The sequence below is a fragment of the Girardinichthys multiradiatus genome, chromosome 9 (assembly GCF_021462225.1).
Source record: "Girardinichthys multiradiatus isolate DD_20200921_A chromosome 9, DD_fGirMul_XY1, whole genome shotgun sequence".
Classification (NCBI taxonomy): Eukaryota; Metazoa; Chordata; class Actinopteri; order Cyprinodontiformes; family Goodeidae; genus Girardinichthys; species Girardinichthys multiradiatus.
Genome location: NC_061802.1, coordinates 32874940 through 32902861, shown reverse-complemented (window position 1 = coordinate 32902861; position 27922 = coordinate 32874940). Strand labels below are relative to the sequence as shown.

The 27922-nt window shown below is 38.8% G+C and overlaps 2 protein-coding genes across 6 annotated transcripts in view; one reads left to right on the top strand and one right to left on the bottom strand.

Moving 5' to 3' along the window:
• Window positions 1-530: 530 nt before the first annotated feature.
• atp5f1d (ATP synthase F1 subunit delta) lies at window positions 531-11556 on the bottom strand. The gene is made up of 5 exons (XM_047374058.1): window positions 11326-11556; window positions 8224-8377; window positions 4291-4379; window positions 762-891; window positions 531-657 (listed from the first exon to the last, which is right to left on the bottom strand). Exons 1-4 carry the CDS (start codon window positions 11440-11442, stop codon window positions 769-771), a joined length of 483 nt encoding a protein of 160 aa, XP_047230014.1. The 5' UTR covers window positions 11443-11556; the 3' UTR covers window positions 531-657; window positions 762-768.
• Window positions 11557-13016: 1460 nt separating this feature from the next.
• Window positions 13017-27922, top strand: part of cbarpb (CACN subunit beta associated regulatory protein b) — a 31524-nt gene continuing 16618 nt past the window's right edge. The window contains exons 1-5 of one of the 5 annotated variants that reach the window (XM_047375073.1): window positions 13017-13150; window positions 14481-14692; window positions 15479-15551; window positions 21841-22010; window positions 26173-26231. In XM_047375073.1, the coding sequence (XP_047231029.1) occupies window positions 15504-15551; window positions 21841-22010; window positions 26173-26231 (277 nt within the window). In that variant the 5' untranslated portion in view covers window positions 13017-13150; window positions 14481-14692; window positions 15479-15503. Of the gene's footprint in view, window positions 13151-14480; window positions 14952-15478; window positions 15552-21840; window positions 22011-26172; window positions 26232-27922 lie in introns of those variants that run through there. The other 4 variants (XM_047375075.1, XM_047375072.1, XM_047375074.1 and 1 more) reach the window with 4 other exon arrangements.

Sequence of the window (27922 nt, the reverse complement as noted above, 5' to 3'; positions counted from 1 at the left end):
TTTCCTGGCCTTGTCACTGATACTTGAGGTCATAACTTATAAATGGGCACTGCCAGCACCATAAATCTGTTGGGACACAGGATTCCAAGTAATTGCAACCTTCTACGGTGACGAGGCTTTAACCAAACAACAGCTGATACTGGGTGCCCCAAATGAAAAATGAGAAAACTCGCCACTTTGGGGATTTACTGAAGGCACGGAGAAGTGGTATTATGATATATTTAAGAAGTGGTATGATATATTTAAGAAGTGGTATTATGATATATTTAGAGAGGGTTCTTTCTCTCAAATAGTTTTCCAAGAACAAAAAAAATGACTGACTTAAATTTACTGTTGATTACTCTCTGCTGCCATCAAGTGGTAGCAACTGCTGTTGCAAAGAAAGCAGTCATTTGATAAATCAACCTGCAAATGATAAGTGAAATGAGTGTAGAGGACATTACTGAATTGCATAAAGATATGTGGGAGTCCATCTGAAACAACAGAGCACTATGAGAATCAAAATAAGGCAGATTGAGAAAAATCACCACTGTAATTCCAAATAAATTTATTGTTACTTCATCCACTGTACAAAGAAAGAATGGTATATTCTGGACAAGCCGGGACTGAGCTGGAACCCCAAGAGGACAGATGATTTTCATCAAACCAACAGATTATCTGAAACAAAAAGAAGAACAAAAAATACAATACAATACAATAATGCTAGAAATGTTCACTCAGTAAAATGAACAGGACCAGATGAAGGAGCTGAGAGGCTGTACCACAGGTCTACTCCAGAGCCTTGACAATGGACTCGTTGGCTTCTATGCTGATCTGAACCTCTGCTCTTGCTGCCTCATCAGCTGCACCGGCCAGTTCGGACTGGGCTTTTTCCAGGTTGGCCTTAGCTGCCTAAAAGTGAAAAGAAAAAAAGGGACGAACAATTAAACAAACAGTGAACAACAGAATTGTGATCTGGAATATGTTTCCTAACTTTATAAATCTCTCTTTTCTAAAACAAAAGGGGGATAAAGTTATATACAGGGTTCCTATACGCCTATCATTTAATATTCCATGCATTTCCAGATCCAAATATTCTGAGTTCTGTCCTCTGTTCTCGGTCAGTTTCTACCATATAAATACAAACTAGAAAACATCGAGTTTAAAGCACATTTCTTTGACATGATGGATGGATGAAGAAGCGGAAATGAGGATAAACAGATGGAACATTTTTACATCTGTACAAGGAACCAATTCTAGAAATACATTTTTCTATTGAGCTGCAATGTTTTTTTCCCCCCATTTTTGGAAAATACTTAAATCCCATAAATTCCCAGACTGTATAGGAAACCTGTATCCCAACAAGGAAGTCCAAGTTGAAATAGCTAGGCTGAGCAGGAGTCGACAGTGAGGACAAAGACGAGCGGAGAAAATCCCCACTGTCTCTTTGCTCTGAAAGCTCCATTTGTCACAGTCGCGATTAGAAACGAGAAATGCCAAACATAGCTGGAAGTTAAAGGTCTCCCAGTAGGGACTTGGCACATCTGCTATAACTCGACAGTGACTGACCTTTCCCGCCTTATTAACAGTGTGGGCCCATGTGCATTGTTACTATGGAGTTAAAGACAACCAGGAAGGAAAAAAATAACTCATTTACTGTGACAGAGTCAAGCTGACAGACTGTAGCACTGCCCAGAGCGAGAGAGAAACAACTGTATGCCGAGTGTATGATAACACAGCCCATCATTATCTTGGCCGACATTTAATCTAGGCTTCACCTCCAGACTGGTCGGATGGATAATCATCAGGTTGGGAAAGCTAATCATATGAACTAATCAGAGTTGGGGGGAAATTGAGCTAATTCTTGTTCCTTAAAGAACAACCTAGAAGAGTAAAAGATAAAATGATACAGCATACAAAGCTCCTCTCCTTGTAGAGTTTGTGATTACATGTACTAGATGTGTACTTTGAAAAGAAGCTGGCGGCTTCAACAGTTTGAACTGATAAAGTATGACATCGGCCCCAGAGTTGCGAGCCTCTGCCACAGATCTACACCATCATATTAATATCAAAAGGAGATTTGGTCATTTGTGAAAGTCTAAATCAAAAGTCAGCCAGAGAACCAACAGAGCAGCTCAATAAAAATACCCCAGAACAGTACCAGAGTAGTCAGAGTTTCCTCCCTCTGTAGGCCGTAGGTTTAAAGTCAACAGAAAAAAAAGTATTTACAAGATTATCCCCATCAACTCATCAAAACATGTTTATAACCTTTCTCTCATCTTTAATGAACTCAAAAAGGGCATCAAAGCACATGCTGGTGGTTGATGCCTTTACACAACAATGATGGGAGATGGGCTGATGCATTAAATAAACAGCACAACCAATCAGACACAGCCGAGGATAATTTGGCCAATTCTGATCTCTGGCAGATTGCTTGGTGCATCTCAGGTTGTAGTATCTTGGCTGTTTTAAATAAAACAATCCCATCATCATCTTTTGTTTGAAAATAATGATGATGTTTATATCGAGCTGATCACACTGCAGGACATTCAAACAGTGCCGGTTTAGAAAAAGCAGCTGTGGCTGCAGGATGCACATTCAATCATCATGTGCTAACAGTTATTTTGCATTTCTGGTTTTTTATCATTTAGAGCATGTTAGCGATATTACACTTTACATCACTGACTTCATATTGCTCCCTGTCAATTGTGTTCACGACTAAACTACAATTTTTTTGTTGTTTTTTTTTTTTTTTTACAAACAAATAAATGAAACAGCACTTGACTCGTGCTCAGAACCTTTGACCGCGATGCTACAAATTTCCAATAAATCCTGATTGTAGCGAAGTGTAAAGGTTATGAAACCACGATTAAAGAGCCGGGTCTTCCAAAGAGCCCAGACACCACTTCTGTTTGGGCAAAACTTTCAGTACTTCATTGATGTTGCTTATCATCCAGTCCAGTTCTATAAAACTAACAGCATAGTGATGCAGAACTGGCTCTTAGCACCAGGAACACCAGTCTCAGAAACCTAATAAAGCCAACAAAAAGGTTCTTTAAGAGCAGAGTGCACATGATCAGAGACTGCGGGGACAGATACCCTTCAGAAGCAGTGTAGGCCAGACTGCAGCTTTATGCAACACCAGAGGAAATATCTAAAAATGCCGGTTCATTGGCAAGTTTATAAAATCAGACCAAGCCCTAGAGGATCTAACATAAAATAAAAAAGCAGTGCTTTAATTGATGCTGCTTCCGACTGAGTAACCACCAACACGACAACACAGCTCAATCCCTCAGGGAATTTGCCTGCTCATTTTGCCGTTTCAAACGTGCCAAATATTTCACTTACACCGATGCGGCTTTTACTGGTTGGTACAGATTTCCAGGTATTTTTAAAATCTGATCTGCTTCCCCTATAAAACATAAAATCTAATGAGTAAAATTTGTTTTAATTCAACAACTGAATGCAACAAACATTGAGCATCAGATACAATGGGCTGCAGGTTCTTTGATATAGGTAGTAGAGTCCAACAGAAAATTAATGGTTTACAACATTTTTGGAGCCTGGGTTTTACTAACCTCAACACCCAAAAATAAATCATGCCGTTTTTAATGAGCTCAAACACTTAAAAGGGTGGGAGTTTTAACTTTTAATCCAGTTACTGTACAGGAGAAACGAAAATTAGCTGGTTTGCCTGATTGCTAGATCACTGCTATATACTGAAATTTGACAGTAATATCTAAAAAGTACTTATTCTTGTCTCATTAATCTTTTACCTCTCTTGAAATTTACTGACCTCCACAAGGATGTAAAAACAGTCAGATAAACATCTAGCAAAAAAACTTAATGAATTGAAACCATACTTTGTTTTAGATTTCTAATGGAGTGCCGAAGTAAAAACAATCTGCCGTTACCTAAAAGCCACCTGGAGAATACGGCAAAATCCTAAGCAATGACGATATTTGCGTTTGAACTTCTGAGATCGATTAGAAAATACTCTTTGACCGCTAAACGTTTACCTTTATTTCTAAACTTGTATCTTTTCCTGTAAACTTTATCTTACAAGAAAACAAACTGTGAATGAGATGTAAACTACTACAGCATGGTTGTAATGATTTAATTAGAGTAGATGTAAATAATGCAGAAATTAGAGAAATAAAAGAAAATCTGTTACAACAGCCAAAGCTAAACTTCAGATACTATAGGCAGCAGACTGGAATAAACAACAGAGAAAATGCTTTTTAACCCAGTTTGCATGTAAAACCTTACAGCAATTTACGTTCCAGTGTGTAGGCAAGAGTTTCTACTCACTGCAACATCCAGCTGGTCCAGGGGAGCAGCCTCCTCAACAAGCAGCTGTACTGATGAATCAGCGTTGACTGTCACTGACCCACTGCTCACTGCAACAACCCACACCGAAAAAAGGGTTTTAGTAAGAATCTATAAATGTATAGTTCTAGATGTGAGTATGATAGGCAATGATAAATTAAAGTGGGCATCAAACATATGAAACAGCAAAAGTGGCTGTATGTGTTCAAATACAGGTGTCCTAATAAATCTTAACAGGGTTCCTACACATCTTTCCAAGTAGAAACTCCTTGCTTTCCCAGACTCCAATCCTTTAACAGCTACTTGTGTAGCCACAAAAAATATTTTCTGTAATAATTATGCCATTCTGGTTGGACAACCAGCAGTCCTCAATTAAATTTGCACAATTTGTTGTCTGTTCTCGAAGAAAAAGTTTTATCAGGGGGGTCCATATACTGATAAAAGGAAAATAATTTGTACTGCTAACCTGGTACCAAAAGAACATGCTTTCTTGACAACTTTCACTCTGCTTAGCATGGCCATGTGGATTTAGCCTCCTCTCCGTTGCAGGGGTCATGCTTTGCGATTTGATACATTTATTTAGGTTGTGAGGAATACGTAGACAAATGTGTCTGTCCTACAGTCGAACATAGTAGTGGGAGTGTCATGGTTTGGGGCTACCGGCTGTGGGGAGCAACAGTTTATTGAGGGAACTGTGATATACCGAAGCAGAGCATTACCCCCTCCCTTCAGAAACTAGGCAGCAGGGCAGTATTTCAATAAAACGACCCAAAACACATATCCAAGGCAACTGCTGCCTTGCTAAAGAAACTGAGGCTGGACTGGCCAACCATGTCTCCAGACCTAAACCCCATCGAGCATTTGTGGGGAATCCTCAAACAGAAGGTGGAGAAGCGCAAGGTCTCTAACATCCACCAGTGGAAGAGGATTCCAGTGGCAACCAGTGAAGCTCTAGTGAACTGCATGCCCAAGAGAGTTAAGGCAGTGCTGGAAAACAATGATGGCCACACAAAATATTGACACTATGGGTTCAATTTGGACATTTTCACTTAGGGGTGTACTATCTTTTGTTTCCCGCGGTTTAGACATTACTGGTTGTCTGTTGAGTTATTTTGATGGGACAGTAAATTTACTGTTATACAAACTGTACACTGACCACTTTATGTTGTCATTTATCGGCCTCCTAAATACAATAAGGATTTTATCAACGACTTTTCAGATTTTCTGGCGGACGTGATGCCTGAATATGACCATGTTCTTATTGTTGGAGATTTTAATATCCATGTATGTTGTCCTGATAAACTGATGGCCATGGACTTTTTAAATTTGATTGACTCTTTTAATCTTGTACAGTCTGTATCTGGTCCCACTCAAGAACACTTTGGATCTGGTTTCATCGTATGGTTTATCTATTTCTAATCTGGAAATTTGTGACTCAGCTTTCTCTGATCATATGCCTGTTTTATTTGAAGTCTCTGTTGTTAAAAATTCAGTTAAATCTTGCGCCCCTTTGTGGAGCTGCCACATCATTAACCCAAAATCTTTAACTGCAAAATTTTCTGCTGTTTTTAAATCAGAAATGTGTCACCCCAGCGTCTTCAGTCAACAACATGCAGAATTTCAGTTTCTGGTTTCATGCAACCTGCCAGTCTGTCATGGACACTGTGGCTCCTGTAAAGACTAGAAAGCCTAAACTCAAATCTGAGCCCTGGCTGAATGAAACAATCCAGGATGCTAGGCGTGAATGACGCAGGGCAGAGCGCAGGTGGAAAAGGGACAGGCTGGTGGTCTTGTTTCAAATATTAAAGGATTCTTGGCGTCGATGTCAAAAGACTGTGAAGGAAGCCAAAAAAATCTATCTGTCTAATGTTATCCAGTCAAACTCTCACAAACCTTGTGTTTTATTTACAATAATTGACTCTGTTCTTAATCCTCCACCAACTGTTTGCATTGATGCTCCCTCTACTCTTTGTGAAAACTTGCTTCACTTTTTCATAGATAAAATCAGAACTATTAAAGACCATATTGTACCTTCTACCCATGATCCTATTTATGTTCCTGCTTGTGCTGTTTGTCAGATTTGAACCTGTGACTCTGTTTTCTCTTCAGCAGATTATCACTCATCTGAAACCTTCAGGTTCTCCTAATGATGCTGTCCCTCCTCGACTTTTTAAAGAGGTCTTCCCCACCACAGGACAATTTTGTCTTGAACTTATTAATACTAGTCTGTCCTCTGGTGCGGTTCCTGATCATTTTAAACATGCAGTGGTGCAACCTCTTATTAAAAAACCTGGACTAGACGCCACTAATTTAGCTAATTTTAGGCCAATTTCCAAGCTTTCTTTTATTTCCAAAGTCCTTGAGAAAATTGTGTAGTCAATTACTTAGTTTTCTTGAAGAGCATAATATCCTCGAGGTTTTCCAATCTGGTTTTAAAACTTTCCACAGCACTGAACCAGCTCTTTAAGTGTTTAATGATATTCTTTTAGCAACTGACTCTGGTGATTGTGTAATCCTTGTGCTTTTGGACCCAACAGCTGCTTTTGACACTGTAGACCATGACATTCTGTTATCTCATTTGGACCAGTGGGTAGGAATCAAGGGTTTTGCCTTAAATTGGTTCAGATCCTATCTGTCCAACCGAACATTCGGTGTTAGTCTTGAGGGGTCAGTGTCCTCCTCTTTTTTGTAGAGTCCCTCAAGGCTCAATTTTAGGCCCGCTTTTGTTTACTCTCGATTTGCTCCCACTTGGTTCTATTCTCAGAAAGCATGGTATATCATTTCATAGTTACGCAGATGACAGCCAGATCTATGTCCCTCTTAAAAAGTCAAATTTGTTTGTGATAGACTCACTTCTTAGGTGTCTTGAGGACCTGAAGGCCTGGATGGCAGTGAATTGTTTGAGTTTTAATGAAACCAAGACTGAGGTTATGGTTTTTGGAGGTCACTCCCCTGTAAATCTAGGTTCCTTGACTCAGTACAATAAATTGTTAGTGAGGAATTTGGGAGTTGAAGTAGATCCTGATCTCAAATTAGACAACCACATTAGGTCAGTTGTTAAAAGGAGTTTTTTTCATTTGAGGCAGATAGTCAAAATAAAATACTTTATTCCAAAAAGACATTTTGAGACAGTGATCCATGCCTTTATTACCACCTGGCTGGATTACTGGGGGTTAATGGGTCCTCCATTGCCCAACTGCAAAGGGTCCAACATGCTGCAGCGAGGCTTTTAACTGGCACACATAAATAGGAGCACATTTCTCCAATCTTATCTTCACTCCACTGGCTACCTGTGCCTTTTAGGATCCATTTTAAAATACTTTTATTTGTTTTTAAATCTTTGAATGGCCTTGCCCCACCTTACCTGGCTGATCTGCTGCATCCCTACAATCCCTCCCGCTCCCTTAGATCAGCTGATCAACTGCTCCTGAGGGTCCCTAAAACCAGACTTAAACTCAAGGGAGATCGATCTTTTGCTGCAGCAGCTCCTAAACTTTGGAACGAGCTGCCCCTCCAACTCAGACAGTCCCCCCTTCACTGTCTGTTTTTAAAACGCGCCTTAAAACCTACTTGTTTTCTTTGGTTTTTTGACACTGTGTAAGGTGTTGTGTTTTGTTTGAATTATGAGCTGTGTTGGAATCTAGTTTCTGTACAGCACTTTGGTCTGCTGTGGTGCAAAAGTGCTTTATAAATAAAGTTGGATTGGATATCTCCAGTGTTGTCCAATGAAAAGATGTAATGATATATTTACAAAAATGTGAGGGGCGTACTCACTTTTGTGTGATACTGTAAATCCCTAAGTAAGTAACTAATACGTAAATCAAATTCCATACTTTTCCATACTGTGCAGGAATCCGGATGTTGCTATGATACAGACCACAGTACTTGTGTCATCAGAGCAGCGTAAGATCTTACCGAAGTATTTGGCAGAGGAGCCGTCATCATTAAAGACTGTGACGACACCGGGCCTGAGCACCTGCAGGGTGGGTACGTGGGCAGGGAGGATACCGAATGCACCGGTGAGTGTGGGGACATCGACCTGTTTAACACTGGCCTCTTTGAAGAACACCTAGGAGTGAAAACACACATTCAACAAATATTTATTGTCTTATTTTAACAATTGTCACTCCTTTTATCATTTGTGGTCTGTCATTTTCCAACCCTTAGATGCATAAGTGGGGTCAAAAATGACCCTGAGGGTTTTTATTCATAAAAATCTCTAAAATTAAAAGTTTTTACACTTCCATGTTCCAGGTATTCCTCATAAAACATGTTTGCGACTTGAGGCCATTTGAATATTTTAAAATGTTTTTATACTTTGAGGAATTGCAGATTTTGTGTCACTACCCCAGTTTTTCATAAGCGGGGTCAAAATTGACCCCAAGCATTTCCTACAGAATCTCAAGTGTTTGCTATGGGAACCTTTGATTCTTACCAACTGTGACTATCAGGATACATTTTCTGTCCTACTTACACATTCTGATGCCTACAGTCTCACCACCAGGAGGTCAGTTTGACACAGCAGCATATATGTAAGTATTATCTTCCTTTATCAACTCCATGACTTTTCTGTGATAAAGTATCATGTTGGTCAACAAAATAAACACTAGTTGGCTAACTACAAAATATTATTAGTACTTTGTTAAACTAGTGTAATGTTAGCTGGATTAGTAAGATAGCTAACATTACACTATTTTAGTAAGCCAGCTGATATTACTGCATTTGTTGTGTAGAGACTCACTGTATTCATAATTCCTTGTAATAAAAGCTAACCTGTTAGGTTACCTATTATATGATTATTGAATATTGATTGGGGTGTGTGTGTACACGCACATGCATGTTTGTGCTTTACTTACATATAAATGCACAGACATTTACATAGATAGCTACATACTGATTGATAGTTTTGAGTGTCATTCAAATATTGTCTATTTTATGTTTTCTCATCTAGACTATCATGACTACTTGGAGGCCAGGTAGGTTACCCGAAGATCTTGCTCGAGATATGATCCTGAACGGATGGGATGAAGAGCCCATCGGTGAGATTGACTCGGGATCTGACATTTCAGATGTAGAGGATTCAGATTATTGTCCACCTGGACATGCCAGGTCATCTGGGAACCAACCTGCCTCTGCCGAACAAGATCAGTCAGGAGTCCTCCGAAGAGGAAATGGATATTGTGTCCAACAGAATGAGCCGCAAGGGCTCTTACTGGACAGAGTTACCTTCCACCCAGACTGAAACAACAAGCCACAATTTACTGAAGTTACTGCGACAGAACAAGCCAGAGATCCCTCTAGTGATGAAGACTTCCAAGTCGAGGGAGGTCCACAGCACTGAATTTGGGTTCAATGACAGCATGACCATCATCACCAACGCACAGCAACATTTCCTCACAGAGCTCTCAAAGGAGCTTGTAACTCCTCACATGAAAGGTCAACTGGAAGGTACCCCGAACCTACATTATTGAAGCAATGGGAAGGTGTGGAGTGACAAAAGCGGCAAACCAGCAAGAGGAGAGAAGCACAGAGGGTCAACAGAAGAGAATGAGGTGCCAGATGTGTAAGTACCCCAGTGTGCAATGGTCACAGCCAAAAGCAAATAGTTTGTGACAACTGCACATAGTGAATAGAGAAAATATGTTTATGTGGGCACATGTGAGTGGACAGTGTTTTGGTCTTATGTATATTCATTCTCTTTTTTTGTCCTCCAGACAGATGGACATACTAACAATAATCTTTGAAGTTATTTCTTGTGAAATTTTTTTTATAAAAAGATCTGAATAAGCATGTCAAATGTGAAATCAGTCTTTTGTTAACCCAAATATAATAAATACAATCACCTTTAACCAAATTTAAAGAAATGTTTAAAATTCATTGCAAATACACATTGATACTAATTGGGGTCATTTTTGACCCCACTCATGGGAGAGTGTAGGTATTGGTCATTCATGCATCCAAGGGTTAATATGATTTTAGAGTCTACTATAGCCTAAGTGTCAGCTAAATTTGATGACCTCTTTTTAGACCTTTATGCTAACATTAGTCTGGATGCATATCTTTAGTGTCTTGGCTGTTACATGTCAAATGTTTTAAAACTGTGTTTAAGTGCTGCTGTCTGTCTGTCTTAGTCAGGACAGTCATGCAGATGAGATCTTGGACCTTAAAGAGTCATTTTCTGCTTAACACAAATTAAAAGTTATTAAAAAAAAAAAAAGTGCAAACGAAATCCTAAACGTAAAATGTGCACGACTGCTTTAAATCCAATCTAAGAGAATTACATTTATTTGACGTCATATAAAACGTAAACAAATCAGGTAAAATTATCACCTCATCATTACCAAGCCTAAAAAGTGTTAACAGAATGGCTTCTGTAAGCACAAAGTATTATGAATTAATATTTGTATCGTTTTAGCAGATTTTGATATGATTTCCCAAATGAAACACTAAAAGGGTTAAGTGCAACGATGCTGCAGAAAAACACGACTTCAATGTAAAAGCGTGTAAAGATGAATTTTTAAAATGTGGATTTTAGTTGGTTAAAATAAAAATGGTTTACTGACATGAACTCAAGGTTACAGTTTATCAATGAACACACTTTGTGCAAGTTAAGGTTTATCAACACATTTTAACCAAAGACAATTATTTACCTCCAACATGTTTGTCCCAACAGGTAAACAGATGTTAGTGAAATTAATAGAACGGATACTTCAGAAATAATAAATAAAGACAAATAAAACAGAACTGGCGAGAATGCCAGTGAATGACAGCCAGGTTAGCTATCAAAGCTAGCCCCATCGCTATGCTAACTTTGACCGATGCTGTGTTTTCTGATTATTAATACATCTATTGCAAAACAAACAAAAACAAAAAACCCGTCCTATGGTTTAAATCTGCACAACAACATCAGAGATATACCTTTTAGCATACGGTGACATTGCATTTTAATTGCAAAAGCAATAGTTAGCAGACATGTTAAGTTAGGCCTTAAGCCTCGCTGCTATAGTCATCCAATACCTGTGTCGGAGAGGCGAAAGTGAAGGACATTTGCGGGGAACCGGTAGCGACCTCAGCATAGGAGCGAACTTGCCTCAACGCAGGGAGAGCCCGGCGGAGAAACCTGGCTGCCATCATGTCTGGAAGTTATTTTATTTACTCAAGTGCAGGTGAATGACAAAAAAATCCCCGGCCCAAGCGTGAAGACAGTCGGTGTAGGACAAGGACGTTGGGAATTACCCATCAGGCTTTGTACTCGCGCAAAGGATTTGGGGTAACGTAGTATATATATATATATATATATTTTTTTTTTTTTTTCAATAATTCTTTTATATATGGTACTTTGTTATTATTAACATTATTATTTAGTGTAAGTAAAATGATGGTTTTCATGGTTTTCCCAATATAAAGACAATAATCTGACAAATGCTGCGTGCATTCAATGAAAAAATAGCCCATCTTGTGGGATTTCATGTTGGTATAAATACAGCTATTCCCTAAGGGCATCAGAAGTTTTTTAGAGGACATTAGTGGACCAGCAGCTTCATGGATATCAAGGAACATACCGAACACATAGCTGCTCAGGGATAAAGTGGTGGAGTAATAATCCTAAACAGTATTAGATTCAAAAATAACATTCCAAGCTTTGAACATCTGCCAAAGCACAAAATGTGAAAAGTATGGTGCAATTGTGAATCAACCAAGAGAGTGCTGTCCACCTAAACTGACAACAAAAAAGGAGCTAAGACTCCTAACAATGGAGCTAAATGCCCCAACAGTAACCTGGAGAAGCTGCAGTGATCCTCAGGTCTGGCAAGAGTGGGTTGTCTTTCTATCCAAAGGAAAACTTGTTCAAAAGCCAAAGTGGAAACAACAAACAAGTGGAAGGAGGTGCTTTGCTCAGATGAGGCTAAAATGAACACTTCGCAACATTTACACGTTGAAATATAGTGGAGGCAGCATCATGATGGGGGGATGCCTTTCATCAGCTAACACATACATGGCAATGCTGAAAGATAACATATTAGAGACAGCAAAACACTTGAAACTGGGGTGGAGGTTTGTCTTCCAACAGGACAGAGAGCCAGAGTTAAAAGGAAATGGTTTACATCATTTGTGTTAGAATGACCCAGCCAAGGTCCAGATGGAAATTTTATTGAGAATCTGTGGCAAGACTTGTCACAATAAGAGTTACTAAATGTTATAGGCAATGTAACCTTTAGGAATCGCTCCCTTTTCTGGCATACGTTCGCATAAGGTTTGAACAGCACAAGAAGTAGCGCCTAATTGTCACGTTGACTTCATTGAACCTATATCTCCTCACAACCAGAAGAGGGCGCCAACTTTCTTTATTGGCAACACAAACCATGAACCCACAAGGCCACTTATTTGACAAACATGGTCGATTTGGCAAATATTGGAGCATGTTTTATTTTACTACGACGAAAAGCAAAATTATTTTTTTACCTTATTGTTCCAAATAATGTAAAGAGATTGCTTACATTTGTAAACCAAATGAAAGGAACAAAATGAGCTCCATTTCCTCTGCTATGAATGATGAGTATAAAATATATGGCTTTACATATACCTTAGCCTTTCAGGCTTTCCCCTGGCTGTACTCCAGCTGTGATGGGCTTCAGCATAATTTGATAGACCCTGCATCCCCCCCTCACTCCCCACGTCACGTGGTGCGCCTCTGACGAGGCGGTGGGCGTGTCCTAAACGATGGGGTTTCATTCATAAATACTTTTAGCTTTAAAAAGACCACATCAAAGTGCTCACAGGAGTGTTTTGTGTTGCTGCCTTCGGCCCTCCACCTCCTGCATAGACCAGGCTGGTCGAGTAGGTAAGTGCTGCCCCAGCCGCTTTGTGTGTGCGTGTTTGTGTGTGTGTGTGTGTGTGCGTGTGTGTAGCCTGTTCAGATCGTAAGTCGAGCTACAGCCTTCGCTCAAGCGTTGCCACCGGACAGATAACAATCAAAGGCGCCTGTGAAATATCAAGATGCTAAATTAGAACCTCGCTGCGTCCATCTGTGCTATTTATTTTTGTTCATCTTCAAAGTAAAAACATATGGGACAAGTCTGCATTTTTGCAAAAAAAAAAAAAAGATAAAAGATAAAGATAAATCAGGAAAAAACCTCACAATCAGTTTTGGCCCAGAGAGAAATCGAGCATTTTAAAGTAAATTTTTCAAATCCAAATTTCGCTGTTTTTTTCTACTTTATTGTGGGTATTGAGGTAATTGGTGCTAAAACATGGAACAAAATCGCACTGTGAAAGATGCGCTGTGAGATACCGGTAACACAGCTGGTAGAAATTGAGATTTTAAGCGTGATGGGATACGGTATTGCTGGGACACCCGTGTCTCGCCATCTGCTGTGGCAACTAACCAGCAGAGCTATTTTCAGGGTTTACAACTGAGCAAATCCTCACAGTTCTATTATGAACTGATTTCATAGCTCTTTATTAAAAAGCTATTTTCCTTATATTCTCAATGCATACCACCAGATTCTGCAATCCGTAGTGAATACCTATTATTTTCATATGATCATAAATGACATAATGCATTATAGATCAGTTAATAAAAGGTAATTCGCGTAGATCCGCCCTAGATTACATCCTGCTGTTCTTAAAATACTGTTTTGTTTCATTTTGTGATGCACCGATCAGGTGTCCTGGCCGATACCATTTTTTCATTTAACTGGCGATTCAGGTTTCAATCAATTCCCAATTTTATTTTCCTCAGGACTATAAAACATAAAAGAAAATTAAATGCAGGTGTTTTGAAAGAACTGGTTTTTTTTTTTAAAGACAAGATTATTCTAATTTTAGCATCAAAGCATATATCCCAAATTTTATCTGTTTGTTTTTAAACTAAGATAAGTACATCAAAACTTTTGCTGTTGATAGGTGCAGTGATAAAATGAAAATGATATGGTCTCACTTTTGACACTTTTATTGTATAGATATAGAATCTGATTTTTCAGGAATTCATCAGCCAATCATGATCAGAGCTGATCAAGTGAAAACTGTCTGTGAATTTTATTACATCCAAATCATCAGGACAAATAAAACAAATCCTCAAAACAACTTTAACATGTTTATTCGATGCAGGTACCTAAATCATATTAACAGTGGAATAATAATCATTCCGTTATTTGTTTCCCTGTTGCCAGCCATGCAGCGCTTTCGTCCTGTTGCTCCAAGGCCAGCGGGCTGGCCCTGAGGGGGAAGCCCTGCTGCTCTGGTTTGGTCAACTCGGTGGCCTGAGGATGCAGCAAGGGAGCTAAGGAGGAGAGTCCTGAGCTACAGCCTGATACACACACAAATCTAGAGCTGCTGCTGCTGCTCCTGCTACTGCTGCCGCTGCGCACTGCCCTCCATCAGGGTAAGATCACTGGGCTGGCAGAAAGCAGGATGTGGTGCAGCAGTATACTGCAAAGTAAAGCATTCCAGTTCCAGTCTGATCTGTGCTCTAGAAGCAGTTTTCTTGCTTATCTGGTTTATGGTTTATGGAAATCAGCCGACTGGCAGCAGGGGACTAGGTAACAGATTAAAGACTGTGTTGCTCAAGTTGAGTGCTGCGGTGATTGGTGGGCAAGCATGAAGAGCTGAATGCTGCTGGCATGTTGCTTCGTCCTCGCTGGGTGAGTAGCTTCATCCGTTTGTGTGTGTGTGTGTGTTTGATGCAGCAGCAGTATTAATGGGTGTGATCTGGAAGAGCAAATACAAGGCAGTTGTGCTAAAAGAGCTGGTGTTTCTCTATGTTCTCTGTGTGACTATGTGGTAAAAAGATCCAGTTTTAAGGCTGATCCGAAACTATGTGTGATGGTTTACAGCCAAAGAGTTAGTGCTTCAATTTACAGACCCATTTCGATGTCTGTGCACCTGCAAAAAACACAGCTATTTAGCTTTTTGCAGTGTTCCTCTGTTTTCAGCATGCATCTTGTTTTCAGCAATACCTGGCTTTAAAATTGCAAAATTTATAGCAACAGTTACATTCTGAGGAGCTATTAAACTCCTTTCTGTCAGTTTTATTTTGGCTGAAATGCCTGGATTTATTTCCTTAGATAATACAGCACATTTGGGGACTGAATTCGTGACTTTGATTTGATAAACAGCTCCAGTAACAGGCACTTCCTCTGTGTATTTGTGTGCTTGTGTTGTCTCCCAGGGGGACTCTCTAGTAGGCTTGGACCATGAGCAATGAGTCTACCGTCTGGAACATCCTACCAGAAAACTCCACAGTAAGTCTGGTTTTCACCACTGGCTTGTTCTCAAACTTCTTGTAAACGTGCATGTGTATATAGGTGTGTTGTGTGCAGATCACCACCAGAGCCATACTTTCCTCTCATATTCTCTTCTGGACGATTGACTGGCTAATAGAGAACATCCTGACCTGGACCTGATATAATTAAATCTGTGATCTAATCTCAGCTTTAATTTCCCTTTGCAGAGAAATTATGGCGTGACGTCAGCATATAGTAGACATTAACACTTGCTGTGTTGTCTCTTGTAGAGATCAAAAGATCGCCAGTCTGATATTGAAAATTTTGCCATGCATATACAGGTGAATCTGCATTAGGAAAATATAATTCAAAAGTGCGATTAATTATCTAAATCAATTGAAACTTATATAAAGATTTATTGCACACAAAGGAATACATTTTAGATTATTACGTCTCTTCATTTTCAAGAAATGACATAGATAATGAAAACCGAAAATCCATTTAGAATATTACATAAAATCAATATAGACAGTGAGCTTCCATACAAAAATGTTATGTAATGGCTATGTTATGGAATACACAATGATGGGGAAGACTGAAGCTGGCTGTTCACAGAGTGCAGTATTCAAGCATATTAATGGAAAGTTAAATGGAAGGAAAAATTATGGTAGAAAATAGTGTGCAAGCAACAAGGATTACCACAGCATCGAGTAGATTGCTAAGCAAAGCTCATTCAAGAATTTGGTTGAGATTTTCAAACCATGGATTCAAGATGGGGTCAGCGCTTCAAAGGCCACCACACACAGACCTATCCAGGTCATGGGCTACAACTGCTGCATTCACTAGAGCAAGTGTCAGTGTAAGTGTCTTCCCTTGGCTGAAAAGAAAAAGAATTGGACTGTTGCTCAGTGCTCCAAAGTCCAATTTTCAGATGAAAGAAAATTTTACAATTTAGACTGTGGTACCAGTTCTAAGGCCCCACAGTCTGGAAGAGTAAAGAGCCACAGAATCAATTATCACAGTCACTGATAATTTAGGAAGCCATGTAATCTGCTTGTGTTGGTACTCTGTGTTTTCTCATATCCAAAGTCTGCTCAGCCATGTGCCAGGAAAGCTTAGTACACTTCATGCTTCACTCTGCTGACCATCTTTATGGAGATGCTGATTTCGTTTTCTAGTAGGACTTCACCCCTGCCTATACTGCCAAAAGCACCACCACCTTATTATTACTAACCTGATTCAAATCTCATTGAGAATCTGTGGAGTATCATCATTAGGAAGATGAGAGACATCAAACCCAACAATGCAGACAAGCTGAAAACCGCTATTAATGCAACTTGGGCTTGTTTAAAACCTCTGTAGAAGCCTGAGGCTGATCGCTTCCATGCCACGCTGCATTGATGCAGTAATTCATGCAAAAAGAGCCCCGACCAAGTGCAGAGTGCAGACAGTTCATACATTCTTAAATTGTTGCTATGTAATGTAACATTCTGAGAAACAGAAATTTTGGGTTTCATTAGCTGTGAGCTATAATCATGTTGACAAAAAAGTATTTTTTTTATATATGACGAAGTGGCGAGCTGTCACATGCAAGCTCACTGTCGCTTTCTGCAGGAAACCCCAAGAACAACGGAGCAGTTATTAATTTTTTCACATTTCTCTTGCGTTGTTGTGACTCTGAAAACATTAAACCTCAGAGCTGTGCTGAAAAAGTTACTGACGTAGTGGAGGTGTTACATAGTGTGAAAAAAATCTTAGTTCCCATCTGTTTTTGTAGAATTGTTAGCCCAGCATTGTTTTACCTTGGCTCTAAATGTTCTTACTTTAGATTTCAATAGTCATTTAAACCAAAATTCTGTGTTTTTCTTTGAATTCAAGAACAACTGTGGATGCAGATATTTTAAAAATGTATCTGAGTTTTATGATGTCTCTGCTAATTTATGGGCCCATTTGGACATTTACATTAAATATTTACAGTACCTATCCAGACCTGGAATAGTAATTGGAATAAATACATTTTAAAAATACAAATTTCCATATTTTTTCACACCTATCAAGGCAACGTAAAAACTATGGTTTAGTGCAACCTACTGAGAAAAATAATTAAAGAACCTGGTGATTTGGGGATTGAACTGAAATTTTTTAACCTCTTTTGTAAAATGGGCCAATAATGTGTGTGAAAAAGACTTGCTAAGGGAATAACATTTTAACATCTTCCTGTGCAGCTGTACTCTTTCCTGTGAGAGCTTTCCTACTGCTAACATGCACCTTAGACAGGTTAATAGTTCCTGGAGTTTATTGATTATTCAGACAGTTGTAAATATCAGAATCAGCTTTATTGCCAAGTTCGTGCATACAAACAAGGAATTTGACTCCGGTACACTTTGCTCTTTTGTTCTGTTTTTGCATTACAGAATATACAAATTTACAATTTACAATGTACAATATACAATGTACAATGCAATATTCTGCATTACAGAATATACAAATATAGATTCAGTTTATGCAAGCCAACCAACCAGTGGGCATAAAATCAATCTTTTAAACTGCATGGTGCTGCATGGTGAAGCAGCCATAAATCGACTCCATCATTGGGGGTTGTCATGTTGCAAAGTTAACGGTTTTGTACAAGTTGAACATAAAACACTGCCATTAGCATCAGTTTTGTCACCTTCGAACCTACTTTGCAGCAAACAGCAGAGCCACATGACAATGCTAGCTTGGATATTAAAATAAAGTTTTGATTTGGTGACAACAAAAACCTAAAGCTAAAATGAAAACCCCTCAAAAAGGTCAAGAGTTCATTTCAAGATATAGTACTTGTTGGTTTATATCGGTTGGTAAATATTAATGTAGTCACTGTTGTCTCGCAGAAATAAGTTCCTGGGTTTGAATCCCAGCCTGGTGTCGTTCTGAATCCATGAGTTCTCTGCAGTATACAGCTTCTTCCCACAATTCAAAAATAGCCATGTTTGGATGATTGGTGTCTTTAATTTGCCCTTTGGAGTAAGTGTGAGCCTGTGTGCTTATTTATCCCATGTGTCTCTGTGATGGACTGGTGACCAGTCCTGGGAGTACCTCACCCCAATGACCACTGAAGATGGGCACCAGCTCTGATAGGGCATATGTGGGCATATGACATCTACAGTAACATGATTTTAACAGATTAAATAGTACAGAACTGTTGTAAGTACAGCACATTTACTGTCAAAACAACAAAAATAATTTAGTGATGTTTACTGTTGAACTTAGAATCATGGCTTTTTCATGATCTGTGTTACGTTAGCTACATAGTGTAGCCTTAGATAGACTTATTTTAGATTAAAAATATATATATAAAACCTTGTCTTAATTGTTAGCATTTAGCACATCTAACTAGCTGTGTATAGCAAAAAACTAAATAGTCAATGTTCAAAACAAGGAATGGCAGTGTTGTTGGAAAATGGCAAAGCAGTTTTTAAGCAACAGTGGAAGTCGAATTTTAGAAAAGCGAACTGCTACACCGAGCAGGGCCCCTTCAAGAGCTAGTTTTAACCATGTTAAACAAATCAAGTTCAGAGCTTTTACAGAAATTTGTGTGCACAGTAAGATCCATTTTAAACATTTGTCTCATTTAAAACTAAAAACATTATTTTGCTCAAGCAGATAGAAACGTTTTAATCCTGGCAGAAACCCACTTTGATTAGTGCTGGTTTTAGTAGACATTAGCTTGACTCCTCTATAAGATAAATTTAGACTCTAAGATCACATTTATTGCGGTTTATGGAAGCACATCAAAATACTGACTGCTTATAGCTACCCCACACAGCTGCACTTATTTGCAGTAAACCAGATTACATTTCACTGGTCGTGGTTTCAAATACTATTAGCGGAGGTTTTACTGAAGAATAGTAATGTTACCCAAAAGTTAGATCCATAATGGTCTGTTGTGCTTAGGGACAGCTTACCTACAGGTATGGAGGTTTACCAAGGTTTTAAAAATTTCATTTTAAACTGCTTAAATGTTCCATCATGTTCCTATAGAGTACACCTTTTTTTTAAATAACCTGGAGAAACCAGAGCTGTGAATGGACCATAGACACATGTACGCTTCATTAATAGCACTGTGCAAAAACAACCCAAAGATAACAAAAAGACTAGACTCTTACCCTGCTACCACTAGAGAACAAAAGCAGAATTTCTTTTTAGCGATGTGTACTGATTAAAAAGAAAACTACTGTGAATGGTGTTAGTATCAAATGTAATACAGTAATGGTGATACTAGAAACTCACATGCAAAAGTATCTATGCTCGAGCATAATCCTGCCCCTCTGCCACCTGTTGATTACATTCAGAGCAGAGCCTAAATAATTAACTTATTAAGATCAGCTATTTATATTCCCATTGTTGTTAACTAAAGATCAAAGCAACAAAATGGTATAATGTTATACAATAAGCAATTGAAAACCTCTATAAATAAAGGAAGCAGGTTTTAATTCTATATTGTAACAGAATTATCTTTATTGACTAAGTTTGTGTGCACAAACTGTTTGGAATGGAACCCAAATGCAGACAGGCAGGAGCAGCTCAGTGAGTAAAAAAGGTATATATATAAAAAAAAACAAAAAAAAAAACTTACATCTTGGCATAAGCATGGACAGGCTTGGCATGGCAAACAGGTGAGGACATGAACTTCTCCAGCAAGGAGTAGAGAGGACAGAAGAGTATATATGGAGCATGACACAGGTGGAAGCATAGAGACTGATAGGCATGAAGCAGGTGGACCAGATGAAGCTGATTAAAGTAGCAGTGGCTGAGAATGGAACTAAAACATGATAAGAACTAAACAGAGATGCAAATACATAAAAATAAACACAATAAAACCAGAGGAAAATTTATATAGAAGTAACAGAACTAAAATGTCATGTAAACAGACGGTGGCTGTGAAGTCTGGGGTAAGAAACTGTTTCTGTGGCAGTTTGTTTTTTTAAATAGCGCTTTGTAGCATTAACCTAAAGGTAAAGATCTAAAAAGTTGTGTCCAGGATGTGTGGGGTCTGCAGATATGTTAGCTGCACCTTTCCTGACATGTACAGGTCCTGGATGGAGACTGAAGGATTTGTTGCACCCTGTACCTGTCCTGTTTTGTGGATGAGCCAAACCACACAGTGATTGATGAACACAGGACAGACTGAATGAAGGCAGTGTAGAAGATGACCAGCAGCTCCTGTGGAAGATTGTACTTGAGTTGGCGCAAGAAGTACAGTCTCTGCTAGGCCATCAGAGGACCATCTCAGGTCCCAAGCAAGGGTAGTTCCTAGAAACCAGGAGTGATCCACAGTAGAGGATAGTGAGGGAAGGCAGTGTGTGGGAATTTCTACAGAAGTCCACCATCATTAAAGTCTTGAGGGGGTTCTGCTCCATACGGTTCTGACCTCACAAGTGGACCAGGCGATCCAACTGTCCTGGATCAAACCGATAACAGTGGTATCCTGCACAAGCGTCTGGAATTTCACATACTGGTCCACTGAGTTGCAGTTGTTTATGTGCATGGAGAAGATGAGTTGGGAGAGAACACACTCCTGGGTGATGCTGGTGCTGATGGTTCTTGTGTAAGAAGAGATGTTTCCTAGCCTTACTTGCTGCTGCATATATCTATCAACATTAAAATAAGCAGTCAGTCAAATTTCATTTATAGATCACTTTACAGATAGCCAAATCTAGAACTAAGCGCTTTACACGAGGTAAAGAAAACTCAATCCCACCAAAATATGCAAAACGAAGTAAATAAAATAATCATCAGACAACCAGTACAACAGAGGAAATGCAATCATAAAAAATGAGAATCCACCACAGATAGTAATCAATACAAAAACAATGACATTCTAGAAATCTAAAACAACAACAAAAAATTACTTTTACCATAAGTCATAGGCACAAAAATTTAATTAAATCAAATAAAAATGCAATAGAAATAATAGAAAAAGAAGGTTATCTAAAAATAAAACAGAATTACTGGAATACTGTAAAAGCATGCTAAAAAGATTTTATTTTGCTTTTAAAATCATAAAACAATCTGTATTACTTGCTAGTTAGCTACAAAGACCTGGTAAAAAACGTGAATTAACACAATTTTAACTGGCAACAGCAATGATTCACAAGCTACTGTACTTGATGATCTTTGATACTACTGAAAACAAGGAATTTTACCTTTGAAGTGTTTCTTAAGAGTACTGTGCTTTAATTATCTCATACAGACAAGAATATCATCTAACTTATTAAAGAGGATGTAATTTCAATATTTGCGTCTTTTTGCCCTTTTACCTCAGGAGATCCCACTTGAGGCTGAGGAGCAGCAATATGGCTATGTGCTCCTCCTGGTGATCCTCTCTATCTTTCTGGTAGGAACTCTGATCAGCATCTCTGTCTTCCTCGTTGTCTGCCGTCGCTGCTGTCGAGGAGGGCAGTTCTGTGCCAGGTGGGACATAAAAATGATGCGGTAAACCCAACTGTAGATTATTTATTTATTTTTTTGCTGAACGTTTTGCTTAAGGCCCCTCGTCTGGAGTTATATAAACCTCGAAATGACATGAGAACAACAGTCATAACAGATAAAAGCAGAGGACATAATAAAAGCAGCAGCTGTATAATCTAATAACAAGAGCACAGTAATAAATGATAACCTCATAAAGCCCCTCGGTGCTCACTATTAGTTGACCGTGTTTCAGCGAGGCTGATTGAAGTCTGCTGCTGATGTTGAGGCTGTACAAGAGGGCCATTGTAAAGATTTTCATTATGATATTTTATGTTATTGTCAGATGTCCCGGTTGTCTACCCACCGACCCTCCCTCAAACCTCCTATGATGCAGTCCAGTACATAAAAACTGTAAAAAATTCAATTCAGCACCACTCCTACACAGTTTGAGGAAAAAGTGCAGGGTGAACTACAGGTCTGTGATGCTAAACTTCAGATCCAACAGCTTTTCAGGGACAATCTGGTGCTTATTTCAAATATTTGTAGATCTGTTATGGAGTTCATTGTAATTGGAAATTGAGGTAACAGCACTTATGTGTGAAACAAGCAACAAATGAAACATACAATGGTCTCCAAAGTGAACAAATCCCTGTCTATTTGCAAAGATTTTTTAATGTAAAAAGTGAGATTGCATTAAATCATTTTAAAACTTTTTGTGACACAAATCTTGTACAATTCAACTGACAAACAAATCTGCTTGGAGACAAAAAAAAACAAAAACTGCAATCCTTCGACAAATACTTTGACAAACAACAATATTTAGTTTTCTTGGGTACACATGTGCCAACATGTATAGTATATCATATTTACCATACAGAAAGTTTAGGATTTCTATGGCATTTGCACATTTTCAGCTTTCATCTAGAGCCATTGTTTTCAAAAGATGAGATTACAAAATATTAAAAAAATGGTCCAAATTTACAAAAGTATCAGTCAGGAGAAGGCAAAGACAAGAAGACAAAGACAAGATTAAAACTGGTCAGGAAACTGACAAGTAAAGGTTGCGTTCTACATGTGACAACAACCTCCTGAATTTGTTGTTTCTTCTATCTGGATGTAGAAGTAGGATTGAGGATAGAAGCTTTTTCCTCATAATTAAAACCCAGGCCTGGATAAAATATTTGTAAAGATTTTTGAAGAATGTGTAATGGTCTGATGAAACCAAGCTTTTATTTTTGTCCACTATTTCAAAAGGTATGTTTGGCATAAAAAACAATTGTGCGCATCACTTAAAGAAAACCATGCTCACAGTGGAGTGATGGTGATACCATCATGATCTGGGATGTTTTTCTTCTTCAGATGGAACTAGGGGGTTTGTCCATGTGAATAAAATGACACATGGACACATGGACATGTATATGTGTTTAAAAACTAAATATGGAGAGCAATTTATTTTTATGCATCACAGTAAATCAAAGCATGTATCCAAATAGAAGAAAATTAAATCTTTGGAATAGCCTAGCAAAAGTCCAGAACTAAGGCTGACAGAAGATCTCTCAGCTCACCTGAAGAAGAATGTGATCAGGAAATGTCCTCACTGTCTGATAGATTTGGGAGATTTTTGCTTGGCAGTTTCCAAATATTTCTCAGTAAAGATGTAGGATGCTCATACACTCCCACCAAACGCTGAATGCTGAAACTGAATCAGAATCAGAATCAGAAAAGCTTTATTGCCAAGTACGTTTTTGGACATACAAGGAATTTGTTTTGGCGTAGTCGGTGCAATACAGTACAAATTAAACAGCATAAACACATCTACAATATAATATAAATATATGTGCACAGTTTTAAGTGAGTGAGAGTAAATATAGAGCAGTATAAGATGCAAGAGCAATACAACAGTGCAGGTGATCATTGTGCAAGTATGGCAGTGCAAGTAAAGCAGGAGTCCATGCTGAGCGTTAATGTAACGCATAGAGTTACAAGTTACAAGTGTCCTGTCAGCAAAAAAAGGGGGGGTGTGGGGGAAAGGGAGAGTGTCAGGGTGGTTTCCGGGCTTTGTTAACCAGGCTGGTGGCAGATGGGAAAAAACTGATGCTTGTGCAAAGTTTCCATTTACCAGTGTGGATACTTATGCAACCAGCTTATTGCAGCTTTCCTCTAATAAAGTTGTTTTCTTTTAGTTGCATTGTGCAGAATACATGTCACATTAAATGTGAAAAAAGCAGTAGATTTTTAATCATGGGTGTGTAAACGTTTGAAAGCCGCTATAGCGCAAATAAAAAAAAAAAAAATCCTCTACAATTAGGCTTTCAGAAAGCTGGATTGTTATTGTTTGCAGGAAATGAGCGCCAGCCTACAGAGACGTGTAAGCATGTTAAAGCATGACAGCACAGCGTGCTCGCTCATTCTACACGGCTGCTGCTTGAATGTCAGGACCTCCTGCAGCGCTGTTATGAAAACACCTTGTTGGAAGCACTTTCAGTATTCACGGCTATTTATCTGTGAATCGTCTGTGTTTATTCAAAGCAAAAACGACTGACCCCCCCCCCCCACCACCTTTTTCACCCCTTATATTCTGTGTCTCCGTCTAACAACAACACATGCACCACCACGTACATTTGAGCACACAAAGCTCTAGGTGCAGATAAACAGAGAGCTCACAGGCTGAGGCGTGAAAACGAGAAACGGGCCGACTGATACAAATGATGAGGGTAATGAGATTTCATAGCAGCCATCGGCGGTGATTAATGTTGCGTCTCAACCCAGCACTGTGCTGAGACTCCACAAACACAAGCGCAGTCACACTTGTATGGCAAAGGAGGAGCCACAGAGGAAATGAAAAACAAAGAAAAGCACAGATCTGGGTGGATGGAGATGTCCCTTCAGTTACTTCACACCCACACAAGCACATGCATGCAGCTTTCAGCCCTGCACAATGAAATAAGATGGAAGGAAATGACTGGGGAGAGCTTTCAGTTTTTTTTTTTTTCCTCATCTCATCAAGCAAATCCTCTGCATGGGATTTAAGATAACCTATAGAGGATCAGCAGCTAATAAAGATGGTAAAACAGAGAGGGTTTAAGAAAATATCCCAAATGTGTATTAAACTTGTTGAGAAAGAACGTTTAGAAACCGGTGTAGAAGCTCTATCATAATATGCATCCTTTAGTGGGTGTTTTACCTGCAGCCTAGAAGTGGGTTTAAAATCCATTAAGACATGAGTAAGGCTGTCCCACCTCTGAAGGTTATCCTATTGGTAATAAGTAGACTTTCTCCTCACTGCATAGCCATAGAGATTGGCATACAGTGGAAAGAAAGGCTTTTCTACCACATGAGCATTCTTAAATTTTTGCATGCATGGATTTTACCCAAGATAGACCTGCACAAAGTAGTTAATATCTGTAAGTAAAATGAAAATATTTTCAGTTTGTTTTAAAATCTGAGTGGCATGCATTTGTTTTCAGCACCTCTTTCTCTGGCGGTTTTTCAGCAAGGAGAGACAAGCTGGTGACTGTTGTTGGGGAAATGGATGGAAATAAGTGAGGAGCAAACACAAGGGAAAAGTTATTAGATGCTACAGAAGACCTAAGTCTGGGGCAGAGCTTCTCCACCCAGGAGGAAAACATCACAGCCAGAGCTCTATTGAAATTGGTTAGAGCCATGCATATATATGCATGTGCTAGAATTGCCCAGTCAAAGTACAGACCTCATTCCATTTGAGAATATGTGGCAGGACTTTATGCAGTCAGATTTTTCCAGTTAGAGCTGTTTTGCAGAGAAAGAGAGACATACAGTGTAGACTCAAGGCAGCTGAATCAGAAATGCAAGCCACGCTTTTCAGTTTACGTAAAACTGTGTCGGTCTTTCACAGAAAATACACAATAATTTAAGGCCATAATGTGGCAAAATGTGAAAAAATTTAGTTTTTGCAAGGTCATGCACATCCACAGCTGCAATAATTTTTACACGGAACCACCTGAGATACTCTCTGACTAAAGGTGCTGCCAGTCCTCAAACCATGTTCTTTGGTTTTGGAGCTGGAGTTTAAACCGATTACATTCAATGTTATTCAAAAGGTCTATAGTAAATGTACGTTGATCACAGCCTTTGCGAAAAGATGGTCTATCTGGGTGTCATGATTGTCATGTCACAGCAATAATCTGCATTTCTATTTACGCCCCAGGTCCAGCGATGACCCCGAGAAAACTTCCACTTATATGGAGGAGTCTCAGCCCACCCATGGTAAGAGGGGCATAGAGAAAGAAAGAAAGAATGGATAAAGGAACAGATGTGAAAGAGGGGGGGAGGGGGAGGGGGGGGGGAGGGGGGGGGTATTGGTCTGATGCAAGCAAGGATTTTTTTATTTACTTTTTTTTAATCACAGAACTCTCAGAAGTGTTCAGAAGATCTCCATACAATACTAAATAGTTTTGCATTATATCACCTAGCTTGATCGATCTAAACTTTAAATGTTTGTCTCCAAATACTTATTCAGTACCATATGTTCAGTTGTGCCCAAAGGTATTCATACCCCAGTAGATGTTGGGTTAAATTCATCTTTTAATTTGACCAACATGTTTCTTCTGACTGAAAGTAATATTAACCTTTTGGAATCCTGACTTGAATATGATCTGTGAAGAGAGCTAAAGATTAGGGTGATGGCAAAGAGGCCTTTCAATCTAAAAGCCTTGGTGCTCATTACTAACAATTAATCATCAAAATACCAGTGGAGAAATGTAAAAAGCTGTTCAACAATTACGTATAAACGTGTTTGATTGCAGCACTGCCAATAAATATTTTTACACTGATTATTCAGATGGGTGTAAATATTTGTTGGCATGCCATTTTAGATAAAATGGCAAACAAAAACAGATAAGTTACTTTAAAAAAATAACTTTCCTATATTGTTTTAATATTCTTTGACATATACTTCCTATCAGAAACAAAGGTCTTGGTTCAATGAAAATTTTAAATCTTAATCTGTCAGGGATATGAAGAAGGGTTATGCTTAGGTGCAGTGTCATTGTAGTAACGTAGTCTAAGGATTTCTCAAAAAAATCTAACATTTAATTTAAGTAATTTTTTTCAGTGAGGCAAAAATAATTCTTTATTAAGAAATTATTTTAAACTAAATGACAAAATTATTCATGGTTGAAGGTAATTTATTTGTCACTTACACAAAATAACAAAATGTGCAGTGAAATCAGTAATCCATAACTTTCTGGTACTCCTGGGGCATAAATATGGTATGACAAAGGCTCTTTCCTTTTGCTACTAGCCACTCAGGTGGACGAGGCCCCATATTTATTTTCCAATGACCAAACCGGTTGTTCAGAATTGTTTCTGTCCTACCATCACAAACATAAACGTTGGTGCGGTGCATGGCATAGAGCTACAGCAGATGCCCTAATTACAGAGGCTATTAGTCTTCAACGCAGCGGTCCAGAGTTCAATTCCCGAACTTGTGACCTTTGCTGGAGGTCTTCTTCTCCCTTTCTTTTGCCTATTTCTGGTCTGATCACTGTGAATAAAGGTTACAAGTGCCACAAAAACGTTTAAGCGTGTAGTTTGATTACCTTTCCTGGACCTTTAACTGGAACTGTTAGCTCAGAATAGATGAGACTGAGCTTTGCACCAGCAAATACTCCAGGTGAGTTTGGTGGAAACAAATAATTAATATGTGGCAAAGCACCTCATGCAACCTCTTAAGTATGGTGGAGGGTCTGTGGTGCTGTGGAGCTGTTTCTCTTCCAAGGCCCCTTGGAACCTTATTAGAGTAAATGGAATGCATAGTTTAAAAGGAATCTGGTAGCCTCTGCCAGAAAACTGGGTCTTTCAGAATAATAATCCAAAACATATGGCCAAATCAACACAGAAATTGGTTTCTAGACACAAAATTTATGGGGAGGGTTATTTGTGGGGCCAAAGTGCAG

Bases quoted from the DNA above. Each gene is read 5' to 3' on its own strand.
- atp5f1d (XM_047374058.1), bottom strand. From the start codon at position 11,442: ATGATGGCAGCCAGGTTTCTCCGCCGGGCTCTCCCTGCGTTGAGGCAA. The intron at 4,380-8,223 runs GTAAGATCTTAC...GGGTTGTTGCAG, and splicing joins CTCCTCTGCCAAATACTTCG to TGAGCAGTGGGTCAGTGACA. The intron at 892-4,290 runs GTGAGTAGAAAC...TTTCACTTTTAG, and splicing joins TGGACCAGCTGGATGTTGCA to GCAGCTAAGGCCAACCTGGA.